General features: G+C 40.7%; 1 protein-coding gene across 1 annotated transcript in view; it reads left to right on the forward strand.

Moving 5' to 3' along the window:
• Positions 1–22,124, forward strand: part of CCDC178 (coiled-coil domain containing 178) — a 268,023-nt gene that overhangs the window by 18,609 nt on the left and 227,290 nt on the right. Inside the window, exons 4-7 of the mRNA XM_007667601.3 lie at positions 5,702–5,835; positions 10,484–10,518; positions 13,270–13,343; positions 14,794–14,994. Of these exons, the coding sequence (XP_007665791.2) occupies positions 5,702–5,835; positions 10,484–10,518; positions 13,270–13,343; positions 14,794–14,994 (444 nt within the window). The remainder of the gene's footprint in view (positions 1–5,701; positions 5,836–10,483; positions 10,519–13,269; positions 13,344–14,793; positions 14,995–22,124) is intronic.

Raw genomic sequence — 22,124 nt, forward strand, 5'->3', positions numbered from 1 at the left:
TTCTTGAAAGAGCTAGTTCTCTCCTTGATCAGGCAACGTTTCTACCAAATCTGTGGTATTTTGCTCTCCCACGCACTTAGTACAGTACTCTGCCATAGTAAGAGCTGCTCAGTAAATACCACTGTTTGATCCCTTCAAGGTGTTAGTTACAGTTGCTCAGAACTGGGTAAATCATAGTTGTAAGGAATCCTGGGATTTTGGTGCTAGGAACTGGCAAATAGAGCCAGGCTCTCCACTGGCTTTCTCTTTTCCTTTCTTTCTATATGCATGCCATAGAGACTTGGTCACTGTCCCATTGTGATTGTTTAATAAGACCAGAATCTGTTTGACGACGATGATGATGATAGATGAGCTTCAGTCCTGAGACTTCAGGGTTGTGAGTCTGTATGAAAGAATTGTTTATTGTGATAATGATTTGTGCAGTTCCACTCACAATCTCTTGTCTCTGACAATCATATCCCATTGGTGTATGAAATTTGGCAAACAAGTATGTAGGCAGAGGGGCAGCCCATAGAAAAGGGCACATGTAGGATTTGTCTGTGCAGGATCCATTTCTAACTCCAGTGACCATGGCACTGTGTTGCTGCCATGACCCGGCAAGCAGTTGCCTCGGTGGTTTCTCAGGTTTTCACCCCGTAGGTTAGCCAGCTAGTTCTTTGGTCGGAAACTCATGTCACCACTGATTCATTCAGTCATATTTATTGAGTGTTGAGTGCTTACTGTGTGCAGAGCACTACTAAGCCCCTGGGAGAGTACAGTATAACAGTAAACAGACACATTCCCTGCCCACAATGAGTTTACAGGCTAGAGGAAACATTTCTCTGATGATATGGCCTCAGCAGATAGTGCTCTGTTTGCAAATCCAGGACTAGAAACTAGGTTTTTTGTTCTTCCCCTGAGCCAACAACAGGTCTAAAGCAGTGTAATCCTGTGAGTTATATGAACTTTAGAAGTGCAGAACCTAAACCAAGGAATGCATTATAGTACTAGAGTCTGTAGAGTGCCACTTGAGCTCGCTCAATCAATCATATTTCTTGAGCACTTACTATGTGCAGAGCACTGTACTAATCATTTGGGTGTGTACAAAGTAACAGAGTTGATAGACACATTCCCTGCCTTCGACATCCTTCCTGGGTGTCTATTGTATGAACGGCTTTGGATTAGGTATTTGGGAGAGTATCACTGGATAAGAAGCACGGTCTCTGCCCTCGAGGAGCTTACTTCAGAAACAGTCTGATATTGAGGCAAAGTAAAACGTGGTGTCTCTCACTTTAAGCAGAAATTGCACTCTGGCTCTGCCACTTATCAGCTGCCTGACCTTGGGCAAGCCACTTAACTTCTCTGTGCCTCAGTTGCCAAAACTGTAAAGTGGGGATTAAGACTGTAAGCCTCACCTGGGATAACCTGATTACCTTATATCTACCCCAGTGCTTAGAACAGTGCTTGGCATATAGCACTTAACAAATACCATAATTATTCGTTATTATTATTCATGTACACTGAGGATAGGATTGTTAATCATACATCAGTCTTTTCAGCCACATAGATAAAAATATCTCACAAAGCCAAAGAACATGTATGAATGTATGCATGATTGTTCTATTTCCTTGCTACTCTCCTTCCAAATGATGCCTAGTATCATTAGTTGATATTTTTGACTATCACTAAGATTGTGTTAATTATTTAAATGACCATCTTTCAAAATATCAAAGCTCATCAATCAACCAAAGGTATTTATTGAGTGCTTCTTATGTGCAGAGCACAGTTCTAAGTGTTTGGGAGATTACAATACAAGAGAAATTGGCAGATATGTTCCCTGCCCAAAATGATCTTACATCATCCTGTAAGAATAATTTGGATTGTTTTTCTCCTAGATCTGTTAGTTTAGATAGAGATTTAGTAACTCTTCTGCCCAATTCACAAGTCATTCAGGTTTGTGCAATTATCTAGTGTTAGATTGAGGTCAGGGATCATGTCTTTTACTTCTAATGGGCTTTCTCGGGCACTTAGTACAGTGGTCTGAACCCAGTAGGTGTTCAACAACTATTAGTGATTGTTCTCACAGCATGGTATTTCACCACTTGGAAAAAGCTAAATGTCATCTGAAAATTTTGAGATTTCACTGCATACTCTCTTTGAGATCCTTTGTGAAACATTAAATTAAAAAAAGTCCCAGAATCCTAGGGCAGTTCACTGCATATACCTCGCCATCCAAAGAAGTAATTATTTATTCCTCTCTTTTGTTTCCCATTTTTATATAGTTTTTATCCTTGACAGAACATTCCCTGCAATTTCAAGATGTAGTACCTTGTCAAAGACCAATTGAAAGTCCAAATAAATTATATATGTTGGTTCCTACACTTATAAAGAAATCGTCATCACTTATTTGCCATATTTGACCCTAGGTGATTGTGTCATTAATTTGTTTTGAATTCCCAAACCATTTAATTCTTTTTCAATCACTGGGATTAATTTTTTCATGCTGCCATGTACAGACATCTTGAATCAGTGGACTACATAAACTTGGATTTCCTAATTTTTTCTTTTTCTTTTTTTTTTTTTAAGCTGTTCCTTATTTGTAATCCGGGTTCTGTTACTGATTTGTAATTCCAGTTCGGTTTACACATTGTCTTGTCGGTGGGCAAACCATAATTTCCTCATCCCTCAATTTCCCAACTTCCCCCTATGTAAAATGGAAACCAGGATAACCATCCCCTAGGAGTTTTGTGAAGATATAAAACTGAAATCATATTTGTAAAAACATTTTGAAAAAGTAAAAGCCAAAATGAATACTAAATGAGTCATTGCCTTATTTGTTTTTCCCTCCAGTTTGATAAAGCAAAAAGCAGTTACTTTTATTGGAGTGTTAATTGTTTTGTTAAATTTGTATCCAAATCAATTTCTTTCTAGAGGGCAGGACACCATGTTCTTATTAAGACATTTGGATGGGAGATCAATATGTAATTTTCACTGGCTTGTTCCCTAGACCTTTTGCCTACTGGGCAGATGAAAATAAATCTCTCTAAGAATAGAGGCACTGTCCTACAGGACCAACTTTTAACAGATAGGCATGATCCGAATTTGGCTAAGGAAAATTGAGTTATCCTAGAATGTTTAGCAATGCCCTAGGAAGGATTATTCAATATTTTGTAACAAATTATATACATAATGCGTTAGAAAAGCTCTCTAAAATACTATTAATACTTATGGGGCAATATAATTGCATTTTTATGTGCTTTCTTCAGGTTGGCTCCTTGCAAGTTAGAATTGAATAATCCATCTGGATTCTGCGATTAAAACAATCAACACCATGAATGTATTTGTGTTACCACCTTTGGAGAAATATTAAATTTTTCAGTATCACACCAGTCATTAAAGAGGAATTTAAGGATGTGATCTGATGTATTCTTGATCTAGAAAAAGGAATGTGCAGAATGTTTAAACAGTAGATTATCTGCTTGTTTTTGAAGTGCTAACTTAGTAAATTGGTACCAAAAAGGACATAGATTGAATAGGCAATAGAAGTTGCCTTTTATCTGTTCCTCAAGGTTGAGTCTACCCTCCTTGAGACAGAGCTCTTACTTTTCTCCTCCATCTGAGTAGGATAAGTAACCTAACTAAAATCCGACTGGCTGCATTCACCAGAGCAAAAATGCTGCAAGTAAGCACGTTGAATAGTTGTTTGTAAAACTCTACTAGTGCAATCTTCCTTCAGTTTTGGCCATTCCATGATTTAGAATTATTCAGGCATATTAGATTGAGCTGGTTTTATGATGCGTTCATTTTGGACTTCTAGTGTGAAACCCTCAGTCGTATTTCCCTTGAGAATCCATTTTCAGAAATGGAGTCTTCCCTCCTCCCAAATTAATTTTATTACTGTGCCTTGCTCTCAGCTCTCCCACCTCTGACACCTTGCTCAGGCTCCTCCTCCAGTCTGGAACTACCGCCTCCTTTGAAAATTGCCAGAAATTGCCCCTCTAGGCGAAGGGGCAGCGTGGCTTAATGGACAGAGCATTGGCCTGGGAGTCACAGGTACCTGGGTTCTATCCCTGACTCTGCCACTTATCTGCTCTGTGAACTTGGGCAAGTCACTTTGCTTCTCTGTGCCTCAGTTACCTCATCTATAAGATAGGGATTGAGACTGTGAGCCCCACATGGGACAGGGACTGTGTCCAACCTGATTTGCTTGTATCCACCCCAACGCTTAGTACAGTGCCTATTGCATAGCAAGCACTTAACAAATACCACAATTACTGTTATTCCCTGTGCTTTAATTACCTCATCTGTCAGAAGGGGATTAAGACTGGGATTCTCATGTGGGACACAGACTATGTCCAACTTGATCAGAGGGAAGAACACGGGCTTGGGAGTCAGAGGTCATGAGTTTGAATCCTGGCTCTGCCACTTGTCAGCTGTTTGACTGTGGGCAAGTCACTTCACTTCTCTGTGCCTCAGTTACCTCATCTGTAAAATGGGGATTAAGACTGTGAGCCTCATGTGGGACAACCTGATTACGCTATATCTACCCCAGCGCTTAGAACAGTGCTCTGCACATAGTAAGTGCTTAATAAATACCAACATTATTATTATTATCTGTCTACCTGCTCATCGGTTTTTGGTCTGGAACTCTGCCAGAAGGAAATGTCCTTGTGTTGAAGTTGTTTTCTTTCTGCTTTATAGTTAACTGGAGGAAAGGCACTTGGATTGATCTAGTTTGGGGCTATTTCTGCCTTTTCACTCCCTTCTCCAAACCAAAGCCTTAGGCTCAGCCTGACCACACATGCTGGAGGTAGCTGGCTCCAAGTGCATGTTAAAAGCTCTCTTTATTTCTTAATAATTCTTAGGGCTACAGTTGTAAATCTCAGTCTTTGAATTTTCATTAGTATTCTTTCCAATTTGTAATATTGATTCTTGACTTTTGACTAGCAATCTATCTGAGAACAGAGATTGTAGCTCCTTGGGTCTAGCTACTCTGTTGTACTCTCCCGAGTACTTAGTACAGTGCTCTGAACATAGTAAATCCTCAATAAATGCCATTGTTTGATTGAATTCATTTATGATTCTTATGGGTTTTGTGGACCTCACAGCCCCACTTTTCTTCTGGAGTGCCCCGAATCGAAGAGGGATTCATTATTTTAACTCCATTTTCTGTGGAAACCCGCTAGGCCACCCCACAAATCTCAGGAAGGGCAGGCTTCTGAATCTGTTAGCTGTTTATGGAAGAACTTGCATTCATCGTTAGTCATTTAATGGTATGTTAATTATATCTAACCTGTACTACACACATTTTATCACTGCTGTTTTCACTGGGAGATGCCTATTCAGTCATATTTCTGAGCACTTACAGTTTGCAGAACACTGTACTAAGCATTTGGGAGAATACAATATAACAAAGTCAGATTCCCTGCCCACAGTGAGTTTACAGTCTAAAGGAGGGGAGACAAACATCAGTACAAATAAATATTAGAGATATGTACACAAGTGCTGTGGGGCTGGGAGGGGAAGAGTAAAGGGAACAAATCAGCGCGACAAAGCAGGAAGTGGGAGATGAGGAAAAGTGGGGCTTAGTTTGGGAAGGCCTTTTGGAGGAGTTGGGCCTTCAATAAGGCTTTGAAGGGGGGAGAGTGATTGTCGGATCTGAGGAGGGAGTGTGTTAGAGGATGGTTAGCACTCATCTTTTCTCTTGATACTTTGTTTTTAGAAAAGGATGAAGACATTCTTTACCCAACCCGCCGGCAAAGTTGTTCTGTGGTAAATACCCCTTCACCATGTGTTAATAAAACTATTTCTCAACTTCAAGAGCTGGAAACAAAAATGGAAGAATGCTTCCAACAGGTATTGCAGTCCTGGGGAAATGATCATTTTATAGAATCTTTCCAGTATTTTATTTTATTCAAACATGGCCTTGTATTTCAAAGTGTCTTCAGTCTCAGAAAAAGTCTAATTTATGAAAATGCCACCTATCGTATTGACTCTTTGTGCACATATGTGCAAGATTGCTTAATATGCAAACTGAAAAATATTTTTTGGTGCTTTCACTCCAGAAGAATGAAACAACTCTTAATAAAGTAAAGTTCTTAATAGACGCAATTAAGCTAAGTAGTAATTTCCATAAGTCAACTTGACTAGTAATTTGAAGACTACATTCATTTTGGGACACTAAATTGATAATTAGGTAAGTAAATGTATAAAAGGATAATGTGCCCTTTTCAATAAAATATTTTATTTTAACAGTACTTCATAATGTCATTGATATGCAGAGAAGTAGAATTTTCATTCTGTCCCTGTAATCTATTGCAATTTCATTTTTGTTTCTCTGCAAGGAACACATCCTAAAGTCATTTTAACTTTGACATATTTTAAGAATACGTATTTTAAGAATACATATTTTAAAATATGACATATTTTAGAAATAAAAGTTATATTCTGAAAGCATTACATCCATGTAAGATGATCAATAGCCAAGCCAGGGGGGAAAAAAGAAGGAAAAAGAGTAAAAGAAAAAAATTAAATATAGGAGTAACGTTGGGCTGGGGAAGAAGAACATCAATGTTCCCAGATCAGTTTCTTTTTTTCTGATTCATTGTCTGTTTATAGGAGAAATTTTCCACTATTCAGGTTCATTGGCATGAACAGAATAATTAACTTTACTAATGGCTGCTTGGAAAAAAAAGTATAGGATATTAGTGATTCATAAGTTTCATAAGCTTAGATCTCCAATCAATCGATTTATTGAGCACTTAGGAGGAGTTAGTCTTTTTAAAGAAAGCTCTGAAGGAAGGGAGAGGGATTGTCTCTCAGATAGGAAGAGGGAGGGGATTCCAGACGAGGGGAGGACATGGGTGAGTGAGTCAGCAGTGAGACAGATGAGATCGAGGTAAAGGAAGTAGGTTGGCGTTAAAGCAGTGAGATGTGCCGGCTGTGCAGGAAATATGGGAGATAAGGTAGGAGCGGGCAAGGTGATTGAGTATTTTAAAGCCTTTGGTAAGGAATTTCTGTGGAGGTTCTTGAGGAGTGGGGAAACACAGACTGAAAGGTTCTTTAGAAAAAGGAGCCAGGAAGCAGAGTCAAGTTTGGACTGGAGTGGGGAGAGACAAGAGGCAGAGAGCTCAAGCAAGGAGGCCAATGCAGTAATCAAGGAAGGATAGGATAGGTGTTTGGATTAACGTGGCAGCATTTGGATGGAGAGGAAAGGGTGAATTTTAGGGATGTCTAGGGTTAAGCTGATTGGATTTGGTGACAGATTGAATATATGGAATGAATGAGAGGAATGAGTTGAGGATATGTTTACAGGCTTGTGAAACAAGAAGGGTAGTGGTACTGTCTATAGTGATTGACATGTTGGGGGAGAGCAGGATTTGTGTGGAAATATGAGATCTGTTTTGGACATGTTAAATTTGACATCCCAGTGGAGATTACCTGAAGGCAGGAGAAAATGTTAGGCTGCAGAGAAGGAGAGAGACTGGGGCTGGAGAGAGAGATTTGGGAATCATCAGTGTAGAGATGATAGTTGAAGTCATGGGAGTGAATGAGTTCTCCAAGGAAATGGGTATAGAATGAAGAATAGAAGGGGACTTAGAACAGAGTCTTGAAAGGACTCCCGCATTTGGGGGATAGGAGGCAGAGGAGGAGTCCAGAAAACACTGAGCATGAGTAGCCCTTAAAAATTGGATTATCTGTCTGTGAATTTGACACTTTGTATCCCAAAAGGGGTAATCTGGGAAGTTTGTTAGCTCTTTGAAGCCGAGGACCTCACCCTTTCCTTGTTTGATGTATTCTCCACAACTTCAAGTGAAGTACCTTGGCCCGGGTAGTTATGCATCAAATCAATCAATGGCATTTATTGAGCACTTACTGTGTGCAGTGTACTCTCCTGGGGGGGAGGGGTCGTAGTTGATAGACATGTTCCCTGCCCACTGGGTGATTAAGTCTAGAGGGAATGGTTTCATGGGAAGTTTTTATGTGCGGAGAATGGAGCCCTCAGATATGCATGGTAAAGTGGGTAGAGCACAGACCTGGTAGTCACAAGGTCATGGGTTTGAATTCTGACTCCTCCACTTGTCTGTGCTGTGTGACCCTGGCCAAAGCACTTGGCTTCTCTGGGCCTCAGTTAACTCATCTGTAAAATGGGGATTGAGACTGTGAGCCCCACATGGGACACTGTGTCCAACCCGATTAGTTTGTGTCCACTCCAGCACTCACTATTATGCCTGGCGTATAGTAAAGCACTTAACAAATATAATTTGTCTTCTTTTTATTATTATTATTATGATGATGATGAGGCAGAAGATGTTGAACGAGTAATTTCCCTACTACCATCAAATCAGAAGTAAACCGAGGGCCGGTGAAGAACTCATAATTAAGTAATGAATATCAAGATGACGATATCTGAGAGTACTGTCCAAACTGGACATTCAAGATTTCTTTTTTCCTGGAAGAACCGATGGTCCCAACTGATACTTTTTTTTTTTTTTGGTGTGGGTGATAGATCCTTTATTAATTTTGGTGTATCCCTGCTTATTTTGCAACCGCTTTTCACTTTTAGTGTTGTCTGTGCATCTTTCCTTTGTTAATAAGCATTTCTAATACATTATATTTCAAACTTTTGGTGTTTTTTGTTATCAGAGTATTCCTAAGCTATGCAGGTAAATCATTTTGTAAATAAAATAAAATCATAGGGTGCATGGTAAACCAACACCTACTCATGCATAGAAGAAATTTAACGGGGGAAGGGATCAGCCGTTAGAGACTTCTCATCCATTAGATTGGATATTCGCGTTTCCACTGCATGTGGAATGAACACTGCATATCAAATGATTCACTGAGATGAGCAGTCAGTAACTTTGTCAATCCTTGCCTATCAGTCTGATGACTGAACCCTGAAGACAAATCATTTTCAGACCGAAGTTACCGTCCAGGCCTATCTGTGCTTTATTTCTGCAAAGTAATGAGAAAATTCTGTAGAGCAATGAAATAGTGGCAGTCCCCTGAAATTTGAAGACCTCCTCACCAAACTTGGACAGGTTCTGTTGATACTGTGCATGTGCAATGTTGGAAGCAGAAATATATCTTTTGCTCTCAGACATGTTCTAAGCTAGAGGCCTCCCATTTAAAATGTCTTCACCACCACTGGCCTTCAAATCTCCTCCCTACTCCCTGTATATAGTGCAAGTCATTGGTTTACCACAGTGACCTGGATAGATGTTGTAGTCACAGAAAGAGGCCTTCAGAGAGCACCAAATAAATAATCTCAAAGATAATGAACGTTCTGTCTATAGGTAAGGTGGAACCTGAAAATAGTATCCAGTTAATATTTTGTAAAACAAATGAATAGTCACGCTATGCCAGTTTCGGTAACAGACTGGTGTTGCATGAGAAGCAGCGTGGCTCAGTGGAAAGAGCATGGGCTTTGGAGTCAGAGTTCATGGGTTCGAATCCCGGCTCGGCCACTTGTCAGCTGAGTGAGTTTGGGCAAGTCACTTAACTTCTCGGTGCCTCAGTTCCCTCATCTGTAAAATGGGGATTAAGACTGTGAGCCCCACGTGGGACAACCTGATTCCCCTGTGTCTACCCCAGCGCTTAGAACAGTGCTCGGCACATAGTAAGCGCTTAACAAATACCAACATTATTATTATTATTATTTATATTGTCTTTTAAATGATGAAACTTGATTTGCATTTTTCTAAGATAATTTCTCCATCGTTTTTATCTTGGGTTACTTTTTGTGATATTTATTTTTCAAGATAATTTGAAATTCAGTAGGGTAACCCTAGCAGGTCAAGGTTTTGTGAAAGGAATTGAAGGTCTTGTTGAAACAAAAATATCATATTATCCCAATGTTGAGTTTTTTCTGAAGTACAAATACAGGGGGTCAAAACAATAATAATAGTGGTAATTGTAAATCATTTACTCTGTGCCAGGCACTGTACTAAGCGCCGAGGTGGATACAAGCAAACTGGGTTGGTCACAGCCCCTGTCCCATGTGGGGCTCACAGTCTCAATCCCCATTTTACAGATGAAGTACGAATGACATTAAAAGTAGTAAAATATATAGCAAAATTAAATCCATTTTTTCTAAGAATTGTCCCCCCTTTTTTTGAAATATAAACTAAAATGATGTATTCCATTTTCAAAAAGTCACCCTTTTGCATTTTCACTTTGAGACCTTAAAAAGAGCTTCTAGGAGAGTGAGCAAGTTGTTTTCAGGTGTGAGGAGTCTAGGAAATAGTTTCTGGACCCCGCTTCCTGTAGATTTACCCCAAATGAACTCTTCAGATATAAGAGATTTCAGTGGGCTGAGTTAACTAGACTGATTTCATCGTGGCCCCAGTGGGATTGTTTTAAAAATGTAGAAGGTACTCATTGATAAGAGAGTATTCAGGAATGGGTATTGTTTGGAGGTGATTGGAGGTTTTATTGAATTCTGTACCTCATATGATTGTATAAACTATTTTCTGCTTTTATTTGTGGATTCTTTTTTCAGCAGGAAGATACCCTTGAGAGAGAGAAAATACCTCGGTAAGGATCAAAACTTTTTTGTTCTCAGCAGGGACTCTATGGCTGTCCTAGTTTCACAGGAGACCTTCAGTTTTCACAGAGGATTCTCAATCATTCACTGGTTTTATGTACACACTGATAAAAAAAAAAATCTGTCAACGAAGATATTTTTTATCAGTGTGTGCATAAAACCAGTGAATGATTGACAATCCCTTCCATATTGTGAGCATGCAAAGATTGTCCCTTGCTGCTCCATTGCCTTTGTTACCTGCTGTTAGAAGTCATGCGCCTCTATAGTCAAATACCCGTGAAGTGTATAATTTCCAATTAAAAGACATTTGCCAAGTTTGGGGGTTCCTAAATTGCCTTAGAGTCCTGTATGGATTAGATCTGGGCCCAGAATTGGTTCCTAAAAGCTTAAGAATGTCTGAGTGAACTTCACTATCCCTGGTTGGTCCTGAGATAGGCAATGGGGTTGTTGAATTGTACTTTCCAAACGGTTAGTACAGTGCTCTGCACACAGTAAGCGCTCAGTAAATACGATTGAATTGAACTGAGTGATCAGCTCTCCCCGAAGCCCTAGAGACAAAGATATTCATTGGCAGCAGAGGGCTCAATGCAATCACTAAATTCTGCTACTAAAATGGCACACTATCTGACAATATTGAGAAAGGCAAATAAGTAGAAAACAGTCAGGCAACCTATAGTGTCCTTTGGAAAGTTGACAGTTTGGCAAAAAGAAGCATCACGTTTCATACCAAATGTCAGTCAAAACCTTCTGTATGACTGCAAGATCTGGGTTTACCGTAGAGGTTTTTTCACAGTTATTTTTGAGCTATGCACATAAAATGAGGGCAATAGTGAGGCCTTGGAACAGTTACTTTCAAATTTTTAAATGTTTTTTATGGTATTTTTTAAGTGCTTACTATATGGCAGGCACTGAACCAAGCTCTTGGGTAGAGAGAAGCTAATCAAGTTGGGCACAGTCTGTGTCTCATATGGAACTCAGGCATAGTCCCCATTTTACTGATGAGATAACTGAGGGAGAAGGGAAGCAACTTGCTCATCGGACAGCAGTTAAGTGGGAGAGCCAGGATTATAAGCAGCTTGGCTCAGTGGAAAGAGCCCGGGCTTCGGAGTCAGAGGTCATGGGTTCGACTCCCGGCTCTGCCACTTGTCAGCTGGGTGACTGTGGGCAAGTCACTTAACTTCTCTGTGCCTCAGTTACCTCATCTGTAAAATGGGGATTAACTGTGAGCCTCATGTGGGACAACCTGATTACACTGTATCTACCTCAGTGCTTAGAACAGTTCTCTGCACATAGTAAGCGCTTAACAAATACCAACATTATTATTATTATAACTCAGGTCCTCCCGACTCTCAGGCCTGTGCTCTATCCACTAGTCCACCCTGCTTCTCTGTCTCACCAGCCCGGAAGCAGAACTTGGAATGGGACATAGGAGAATGTATGATAGGATAGTAAGGCACACCCTGTATGATGAATTGGAAGGCGACCCACAGGAGCAGATAGGACAGTTTAAAAATGTTGAAGTCATGGTGAAATGTCATCTCAAACGTTGTAGTAAAGGAATAGACTTTTGGGAAACAGTAGATCGACCAGTTTGGCATGGGTAATCAGAGGGGTTGCCTATCATGAACACGTATTTTGCAACTGTCAGGAGACCAATAGGTAGCTTCTAAAACTGCAATGGCTGAGGCAAGTGACGATCACTCCAGCACAGGAAAGGACACCTTTATGGCACGCAGTGTGGAATGGATAAATCCATCATGCAAAATTATTTTCAGCTGCACCCACATACACGGACCAGAACTCACCGTCAGGAGTGTCACCTTCCAAAATGAATGACTGCTCTGTTTGTCGAGTCCTCCAATCTGTGGATCTGAGTATCTGCCTCACTACATGTTACCCCTCCTGCCCAGATTTGAAAAAAATGTGTTTTTCATTCCATTCCCTTCTCAATTTAAAGGAAAAACCTCTTGTTTACAAATGGAATAAATTTTATATTCAGCCTGCAAACCAAGGCAATTTGGTACCTTCAGAAACTCATATTGGAGTATAACTTGTTTATTTTCCTCCTCATATTTGTTTCTTACGTAATTGGAAAAAATGGAGGCAAAAACCAACAACTTGGTTGCTTTGTAGTGTTTTCCAGTGAAGGACCTTTGAGAGTGATCACACTCATTACCTTTGTTTTAGTGTTTGATCAATTGTCTCTGTTGCTTTTGCAGACTACTAAGTGATTGTTCTTTATGTGATTCAAATCCATTTCTATGAAACAATCCTTGCAGCTACCCAGGCACATTCCATTTCCTCACTAAAATGTTATTTATGCAGAGAGTTATTTAGTCTGAATAAGCCATGTTTATTTTTCAACCTTTTAGAAATTTCGTTATGCGGTATCTTGTGTTTGGTATGTATGTGGAGCGAGTAAGGAAAGGTTGATGACTTTCGTGATGGGCGTGCAGGGCGAGAGGCATTAATAAACACCATCTGTATGTAACTTGGCATTCTATTTGAGGTACATTTTCAAAACAGTGTGAATGAATTTAGCCTTGAAAAATAGGAGTAGTGAAACTAAATCGATTCATCCTACTTTTAAAATGTTGATTATTTCCCATTTTAGCAGAATTAACACATAGGAAGATTTAAAATTTCATATTAGAAAAAAAGAGCCTTCTAAAATCTGTTCTAGTCAGGGAACTCTATTAGTCTAATAGAGTTTTCGCTAATGAGTTGCTCTGTATCATCAGGTTTTTGGGAGTGGAGAGGGTGAAACATGGAGAAGGTGGCTGGCTCCCAGTTTCTTCAGATTTAAGTGATAAAGGTATTGTGATGTATTACGAAGGTAATGGTGATTCCTAATATTGATAGTGATTGTTACAGTCAAACACTTTAACAAAAAGCTGCTTGTGCGTCTTAACCATGTTCTGAATCATTCTGTTAACAATCCTGTAATCTATGTTTGGGGTAAGAGTTTGGGCTTATTTTAGCTAAAGGTTTCTTCAGTATAGCTGCAGTTTATAGGACCAGTCTCCCCCCAGCCCTAAATTCTTCCTCTCCTGTCTTCTCTCCAGTATGTAGCAGCCCCTTCTCAATGTTTCTGATGCTATTTTTAGTTCACCCAAGGCAAATCGTGGCCCAGTGGATAGAGCAAGGCCTGGAAGTCAGAGGAACCTGGGTTCTAATCCAGGTTCCATCACGTGTCTGCCTTGTGACCCTGGTCAAGTCATTTCACTTCTCTGTGCCTCAGTCACCTTATTTGTAAAAAAAGGGATTAAGGCTGTGAGCCCCATGTGAACAGGGACTGTATCCAACCTGATTATGTTGTATCTGACCCAGTGCTTGGGACAGTGCCTGGCGCATAGTAAGTGCTTAAAAAACCCCATAAAATGTAAGAGCAAGAGGGAAGCTGGAAGACATACAGTTGTGACATTCAGGTTGGACCCTCTAGTGCTCCTTTGGAGGTGTTCCTTTGAGAGTGGTAGGTGGGGCCGTTTTTCCTTGTGTCCAGTTGTATAACTGACCCTGTGTTCTTAACGTATAAATGTGTAAACCACCCCAAGAGTGAAGCCCTGTTGCTTGAGGGGCATCCAGCCCTACATGATCAGTTGAGTGGACCTGAGGTGAATAGATTCATATACAGCTAAAAGATATTTTTCCCTTCCTTTTGGTTTTTACTTCTCTAAACCTTTCCTATAAGCCTTTGATTTTCCTCCTCTTGAATTTGGAACAGGCTTGTCATTCTCTGAGAAGACAATTCATGCTTCCTGAGGTGGCCAGACTCTATTCATCATTTCCTCATGTCTTAAAAATATTGCTCAATCAATGTTTTGGGTGTGTTAAACAAGGAATGGTACATAATTCAGATAGCGGGAAGCAGGTTGACCTAATGGAAAGATCGTGGGACTGGGAGTCAGACCTGGATTCTAATCCTGGAGCTGAAATTTGCCTATGTGACCTTAGGCAAGTCACTTTTCTTCTCTGCCTGAATTTCTTCATTTGGAAAATGGGGATTAAATCTTCCTTCTTTCAATTTAGACTCTGAGTCCCTTGTGGAATGGGGACTGTGTCCCACCAGATTACCTTGAATCTTCCCTAATGTGTAGCTCATAGTAAGCACTTAAGTACCAGAAAAAAGTATTTATTTTTGGAAATCATTCTTTCCCATATATTTTTGAAGACAACATACCTACTTATTAAGGTGAAGAATAAGGCTATAGTAATCAAAGTTGGGTTCGGCACTAATTTATGTTTATATAAACTTATATTTAAAGATGGAAAAATTTTAGCATTAAAGCAGGAAATGGAAACCGTGTTGTCAGCGGCCATTCAGCTGATTAGGTCCCTGGAGACTGACCGTGGAGAAGCTGAAGAAGCTTTGAAACTGGAAAAATTGCGAAGAAAACAAATTTGCATGAAAATTGATTCCTTGTCACTCTGGAGGCTTCAAGAACTCCCTGTAGCTGTGCAGAAAGGTACTGAAATGAACACTTCAGAAGTATACTTTATGCCAGTCAATTAATATTGAGGAAGAAGGGATCAACAGCTGAAGTTCAGCTTGTAGTCATATAAACTCTGATTTTTCTGTAGTAAATCATTCAATCGTATTTATTGAGAGCTTACTGTGTGGAAAGCACTGTACTATGCACTTGGCAGAATACATTATAAAAATAGACACATTGCCTGCCCACGAAGAGCTTGTCAAAACGTAAGAGGTGATCTAGTCTGTAAATTCACTGTGGGCGGGGAATATGTCTACCAACACGCTTGTATTATACTCGTCTAAGTGCTTAGCCCTCCACCCAATAATTTGATTGATGATCAAATATCTGCCCACATTTCACCTTGCTTTTGTCCTAAGGACAATGTAAACTCATGAATGCTGAGTGGACACTGCTGATGTCCAAGATTCTTTCTGGGACTCTGAAATGGTTTGATAATGCCTGGGGTCTCCACAGCCTTATGACTGGCAGAGGTGAATTGAAGGCTCCCGGCAGAGAAGTTTGATGACCTTCCCCAGGCCAAATCACTCATTAGTATTTACTGAGCATCTATTGTGTGCAAAGAACTCTACTCCACATTTGGGAGAGTACAGTAGAGTACAGTTGTGCCAGGGATCTTACAATCTAATTAGGGAGGACAGGCAAACACAAAACATTTTCCAATAGTGGGAATGGGAGGAAGAACAAATATCCAATTAATAATTAGCTGTTCTCCACATGGGGATATTTTTAGGGCCACAGAGACTGGGGCAGAAGTCGGAGTGAAGATTAAGGGGGGGAAAGACCTCCCCAACAGTCATGACGGATCCTGCCTGTGGGTGGTTGGTTCAGGGCTTCTGTCCTTTATAGCCAATGATTTAATTTCCCAGCTCTGATGGTTTTGGAGATGGTCAAATGAGGATGGGTTAGGGAAAGCAGCATGATGTAGTGGATAGAGCTCAGGCCTGGGAGTCAGAAGGACCTAGATTTTAATCCTGCCTCTGCCCCTGGTCTGCTGTGACCTTGGGCAAGTCACTTCACTTCTCTGTGCCTCAGTTACCTCATCTGTACAATGGGTATTGAGACCGTGAGCTCAACACAGGTCAAAGGACTATGTCCAAACTGATTTGTTTGTATCTACCCCAGCGCTTAGTATAGTGCCTGGCACAAAGTAAGCTCTTAAAAATACCATAATTATTATTGATTATTATTATTATGGTTACATCCACCATAAGGGTCACCTAATTCCCAGTCCATAAGATTCTCAAGAGGGCAAGTTGGTTTCAGAATCCTTACTGAAGATGTGTTTGGCAGGGATTCTGGGGAGAGAATCCAGTACTTGATCCACTACTTTTGGAACATTTCTCATGAGAAGCAGCAGCTCTGGGGAAACCCCAAAACAGATATAAGCCTCTCTAAGAGGTCATCAAGACCTCTACAGTTGGCTCTACCTGGGACAAAACCTCTGAGGAATCTGGAAAAAGAGATTCAGCATGGCCTAGTGGAAAGAGGATGGGCCTTGGGAGTCCCAGGAGCTGGGTTCTAATCCTGACGCCCCCACTTACCTGGTATGTGACCTTGGGTAAGTCACTCAACTTCTGTGCCTTAGTTTCCTCATCAATAAAATGGGGATTCAATATCTGGTCTCCCTCCTAATTAGATTGTGAGCTGTATGCACCCTGGGGGTGAGGGGTGTGTCCGGTGCTTACTGTGTGGCAGGCACTGAACTAAGCACTGGGGTAGATAATAATTATGGTATTTGTTAAGCACTTACTATGTGCCAAGCATTATTCTAAGTCCTGGGTTAGATATAGTGTAATCAGGTTGTCCCATGTGAGGCTCACACTTTAATCCCCATTTTACAGATGAGGTAACTGCAGCACAGAGAAGTTAAATGACTTGCCTAAAGTCACACAGGAGACAAGTGGCAGAGGCAAAGATTAGAACCCATGTCCTTTGACTCCCAAGCCCGTGCTCTTTCCTCTAAGCCATGCTACAAGGCGCACAGTCCTTTTCCCATATGAGGCTCACAGTCTTAATCCCTATTTTACAGATGAGGAAATTGAGACACAGAGAAGTTGAGTGACTTGCCCAAGGTCATGCACCAGACAAGTAGCAGAGGCAGGATTAGAATCCAGGTCCTTCTGACTCCCAGACCCGTGCTCTAGGACAGAGACAGTGTCTGATGTGATTATCTTCTGTCTACTCCACTGCTTAATATAATGCTTTACATTTAGTAAGGGCTGCACAATACCAAAATTGTTATTAGTTTTCTATGCCCAGGGTATCTAATTCTCCTGCACTGGGACAAACCAAACTTAGAACTTCTGGGTCCAGAATGAAGCAATGATTTATGAGGACGATGGATTGTAATTTCATTTACTATTCATTTCACTGTTTCTTTTGAAAAAATATTTGAAGATGAATTGGACTAAGTCATTTTTAGATCCAGGAGAATAGCTTCATTTCAGGTGAAATCCATTTTGAGTTCAAAGGAAACACTTATCACCACTGTATTAGCTGAGAACCTTCTTGAAAAAACAGACCTTTGACAAACGTGTTTCTTTAAAAGGTCCCAGAATTTCAAAGCCTCTGCTATATGGTATTTGGGAGGTAACTAACCTCTTTCAGTCTTAGAGTCGATGCAGAATGGCACTGCTTTCCCAACCTAATAAGTATCGGAAGGCATTACTCCTTGCAGAGTGTGATATTCCTTGATATTCTGAGGGGAAGCGGGTGTGCCATAGCTAATCAAGGATGGCCTCAGAGCAGTTCCCTTTACTGAACTCCTTGGGGAGAGGGAAAATGTCTGCTAACTCTGTTGCACTCTCCCAAGCGCTTGGTACAGTGCCCTGCACAAAGTAAGCACTCAATTTAATACTACTGATTGAGTGATTGAGAAGCTTTCAGTTTGCAGAGGGGACTGGGCCAGATGGGAGAACTTCTCTTCTAATTACTAATAGATCTTCTCTTAGCACAGTCTAAGATACCTCCTATTACCTATGCCACCCTGGACTCTTCCAATTTGCGGATTCTGTTGATGAGGCAGAGGTTACAGAGTTTGATTTCATGGGCTGTGAATTCCAAGGAATAAGAAACTCATTAACATGTTGGTTACCTGCGGACGGCTGTGGAGCAGTTGAAGATTCATCCTTTCCTCTAAAGTGAAACAAAGAGGAGAATAATCTTAAAGAAATTTTCATTTAGAAATGGGAAATAGATGCCTAAAGTCCAATTTTCACAAAAGATTGTTCCAGCATAACATAGGAAGCCAATCTTGAACTAAAACTATTGAACTGCACCAACAGCCAGTTTCAAGTGGAGGCAGCTATAAATACTTTTTTATTTCCATTTCTATTCTTGATTTGGAACAAGTTAGAAAATTGAAGCCCTTTTCTATGGGGGATGATAAATAGGATGCATTTTAATTAAAGAGCTGTTGCCATGCTCCGGCAAACTTTAAAGAATTCCTTCCACTAATTCTGCCTTGCAAATAGCCGTGTTCTCTTTCCCAGGGTGGTTAATGATTGATGCTTGTGGAGGACTTTTTATTTATTTTTTTTTACCTGTGTGCTTCCTTAGGGAGGGTGGGCTTCCTAAAAGGCAAACAGAAAAAAAAATCAAATCCAGGCTGGTGAATTTTTTCATATTTGTTAGTTTATTGAGATGGTTGTTTTTGCTATCTTCTCTTCTTTCCGTCATTATTAGGAGGGCAAAATTAGAGCTAATGTGAATGGAGGAGAACAGAATGGGAGTGGGGTTATCAAAGTTTAGTTTCTTCACCCATGCCTTGTCAACTCGGTTTCACCCTCTAGCAGTTAACTTACGTATCGGGTTTCTGGAAGTGGTTAAGAGGAAGAGAGAGACTGGCAAGACCTTCTGGTGCCCTTCAGCACTGTGGCAATATGGATGTTTTGTCCATTCAGGGATGTGTAGATCTTGAGAGAGTTCAGTGATGATTTCAAGGCGAAGGTTGGGTGGTTACAAAACAGAAGCTGCATGGCTTAATGGCTAGTGAATGGGCCTGGGAGTCAGAAGGACCTGGGTTCTAATCCCTGCTCCTCCACATGTCTGTTGCGTGGCCATGTTGCATCACTTAACTTCTCTGGACCTCAGTTACCTCATATGTTAAATGGGAATCAAGAGTGTGAGCCCCATGTGGGTCAGGTACTGTGTCCAACCTGATTAACTTGTATCTATCTTAGGATAGTGCTTGGTACATAGTAAGCGCTTATCAAATACCATAATTATTATTACAAAAGAGCTCAGCCTCAGCCAAACATCCATTTCCCTCAGGGCAGTCGGTTTCTGGCTTCCATGTAGGATTCCATCAGTGTTAACCGCTGGCAGGATGGCGAGTCAATCATTTTTCCCTTCTGGTCCACTCTCAGAAGAGGAGGCCACGGGGCTGCTACATGGTGGTGGTGGTATTTGGAGATGTGAAAGTGCCCAGCCTTTCTCTGTGGGATCTGGCAGGGAGTGAAATGATCCTGGGGTGAGGAGAGGAGGAGGGAAGATTGGCATAGGTTCAGGTGGAGTTGGGCAGACTTCTGTATGATGTCATACACAGTGGTGGGGAAGTGGGGGTGACACAGTTTTCCCCACCTCTTGATGATGAAATGTGTGAAGCTGGCCCTGAAGACAAGGAAGTATTATGTACTCTGAGGAATCAAGTCCTGCTGATACCCAGACAGAGGGTACTCCCTTCTTCTCGTGCAACAGATCTATTATGAGCCCTTGCTTCTTGGAACTTATCTGCAAAGCAGGCAAGACCATCGCCTGCTGCTTCTTTAACAATCAGTTGGTCTTTACTGCTCTCCCTGGGCCTAATACGATTTCATTGGGAAGTTTAGATAAAGTGTGAGCTCCTTGTGGGGTAGGGACTGTGTCTGATATGCTTAGTTAGGATCTACCCCACAGTTCACTACAATGCTTGGCACTAGTAAGACCTCAACAAATACCCCAAATCTTATTATTAGGGCCATCTTTTCTGCCCATCTTACAATAAAGTAAATAAAGTAGTTTGGTCTTTCAAAGGATTGGAATGTAGCTCCCTCTTCTAGTTAGACTGAGAGCCCCATGCAGGACAGTGACTGTGTCTGCCCTGATTATTTCCAGTGCTTAGTAAGAGCTTAATAAGTACCACAATAATAGTACCCTGCTATTGTGTGTGGGACTTCTGGGTGAGTAGCTAACTTGGAGTAACAGCACCTCAGTGTCCTGAAGAGGCAGCGTTTTTAGTCTTTAGAGGGAAAAAAACCAACTCTTTTAGATGCTGATAAATGTCACCTGACTTGGACCTTGGTGTCTATCAAGGGATTTTTTTTTTAAAGATGTTACCCAGTCTGTGTCAAGGCATGCTAAAAGACTTTTTAAACCTTCACAAAACAGATTCCATTGCTTCTTTCCCTATAAGAGTGAACCTCAATAACATTTTCCGTTGAATCTTTGTTTAGTTTTAGATGTTTTGGGGCTTTTATTTGTTCATACTTTAATCCAACTCTCAGTGAAATCGTTTAGATGACTTTTTAAAGAAAATTTTCAAGAGTTATGTGCATTTTCATTTTGCTTTTTTTTTGTGTGTGTGTGTGGACTCTACATCCCTAGATGTAGGGAAAGGAGGAGCAATCATTTTCAAATAACCTGTGCTCCTATATTTAAGTTTGGTGCCTTCAAAATGTATTCTGTTAATTGCATTTTTATTGATCTAAAGAGTCTTGATTGATTGCTACTGTGCTTTTTCGAAGGTAATCTACTTCTTTGTTTTTATGAAAACTAGAAACCTCAAGCAAGTACTTTCAGGAAAGAGACTTCTGAAGTATGGAAACTTTCAAATTAGGCTCTGTGCATCTTTTCCCTGAGCACTTACAACTATGATGTTCTTAGAAGTAGAGAGAAATATTACTTTAAACTCGGTCCTGAATTTGGCTGGTGTGAAAGTTTTAATGATTTATTTGGGGAATTTATTTTTCTCTTGGGTTACACAAATATCTTTGGAAAATATATTTGTAATTGTGAAGTAGAAATATACTTTAAAATGATTTTAGCACTTTTTGAAGGTCAAGGATCAAACATATAATGAAATATGTATCAAACACCTTAAACTTCACCAGTCTAAAACAGAAGGCCTTATCTTCCCACCCAAATCCTGTCCTCCCCCTGACTTTCCCATCACTGTAGACAGCATCACCACCCTCCCTGTCTCCCAAGCCTGTAATCTTAGTGATATCCTCGACTCATCTCTTCTATTCATCACACTTATTCAATTGGTTGGTTCAACCTTCCCAACATCCCTAAAATCCACCCTTTGCTCTCCATCCAAACTGCTACCATGATAATCCAAGCATTTATCCTATTGTACATTGATTATTGCATCGACCTCCTTGCTGACCTCCCTGCCTTCTGTCTCTCTACAAGCTCTGGTCCAAACTTCTCTCTGTGGCCCAGATTGTTCTTCTACAAAACCGTTTAGTCCATGTTTTCCCCACTCCTCAAGAACCTCCAGTGGTTGCCCATCTATCTCCCTATTAAACAGAAGTTCTTTGCCATCGGCTTTAAAGTATTTAATCACCTTGCCCCCTCCTACCTTACCTCGTTGTTTTCCTACTAAAACCCAGCCAGCACACTTTTCTTCTCTAATGCCAATCTACTCCCGGTACCTCGATCTCGTTGGTCTCGCTGCCGACCTCTCAACCATGGCCTGCCTCTAGCCTGGATAACCCTCCTTCTTCATATCTGACAGCCGATTACTCTCCCCACCTTCAAAACTTTATTAAAAGCACATCTTCAAGAGACCTTCCCGGACCAATCCCTCATTTCATCTTCTCCCAGTCCCTTTTTTGATGCCCTGGCACTTAAATTTGCACCCTTTATTCACCGCTCCCTCAGTCCCACAGCCCTTATGTACCTATCTGTGATTCATTTATTTAGTTTACTCTGTCTCCCCTTCTAGACTATAAGCTTTCGGTGGACAGGGAATGTCTCAACTCTGTTATCGTATACTCTCTCAAGCGCTTAATACAGTGTTCTGCACCCAGCAAGCATTCAATAAATATGATTAATCGAATCAGTTGTATTTATTGAGTGCTTATATGCAGAACACTGGACTAAGCACTTCCATTTAT

Source organism: Ornithorhynchus anatinus, chromosome 7 (assembly GCF_004115215.2).
Source record: "Ornithorhynchus anatinus isolate Pmale09 chromosome 7, mOrnAna1.pri.v4, whole genome shotgun sequence".
Classification (NCBI taxonomy): domain Eukaryota; kingdom Metazoa; phylum Chordata; class Mammalia; order Monotremata; family Ornithorhynchidae; genus Ornithorhynchus; species Ornithorhynchus anatinus.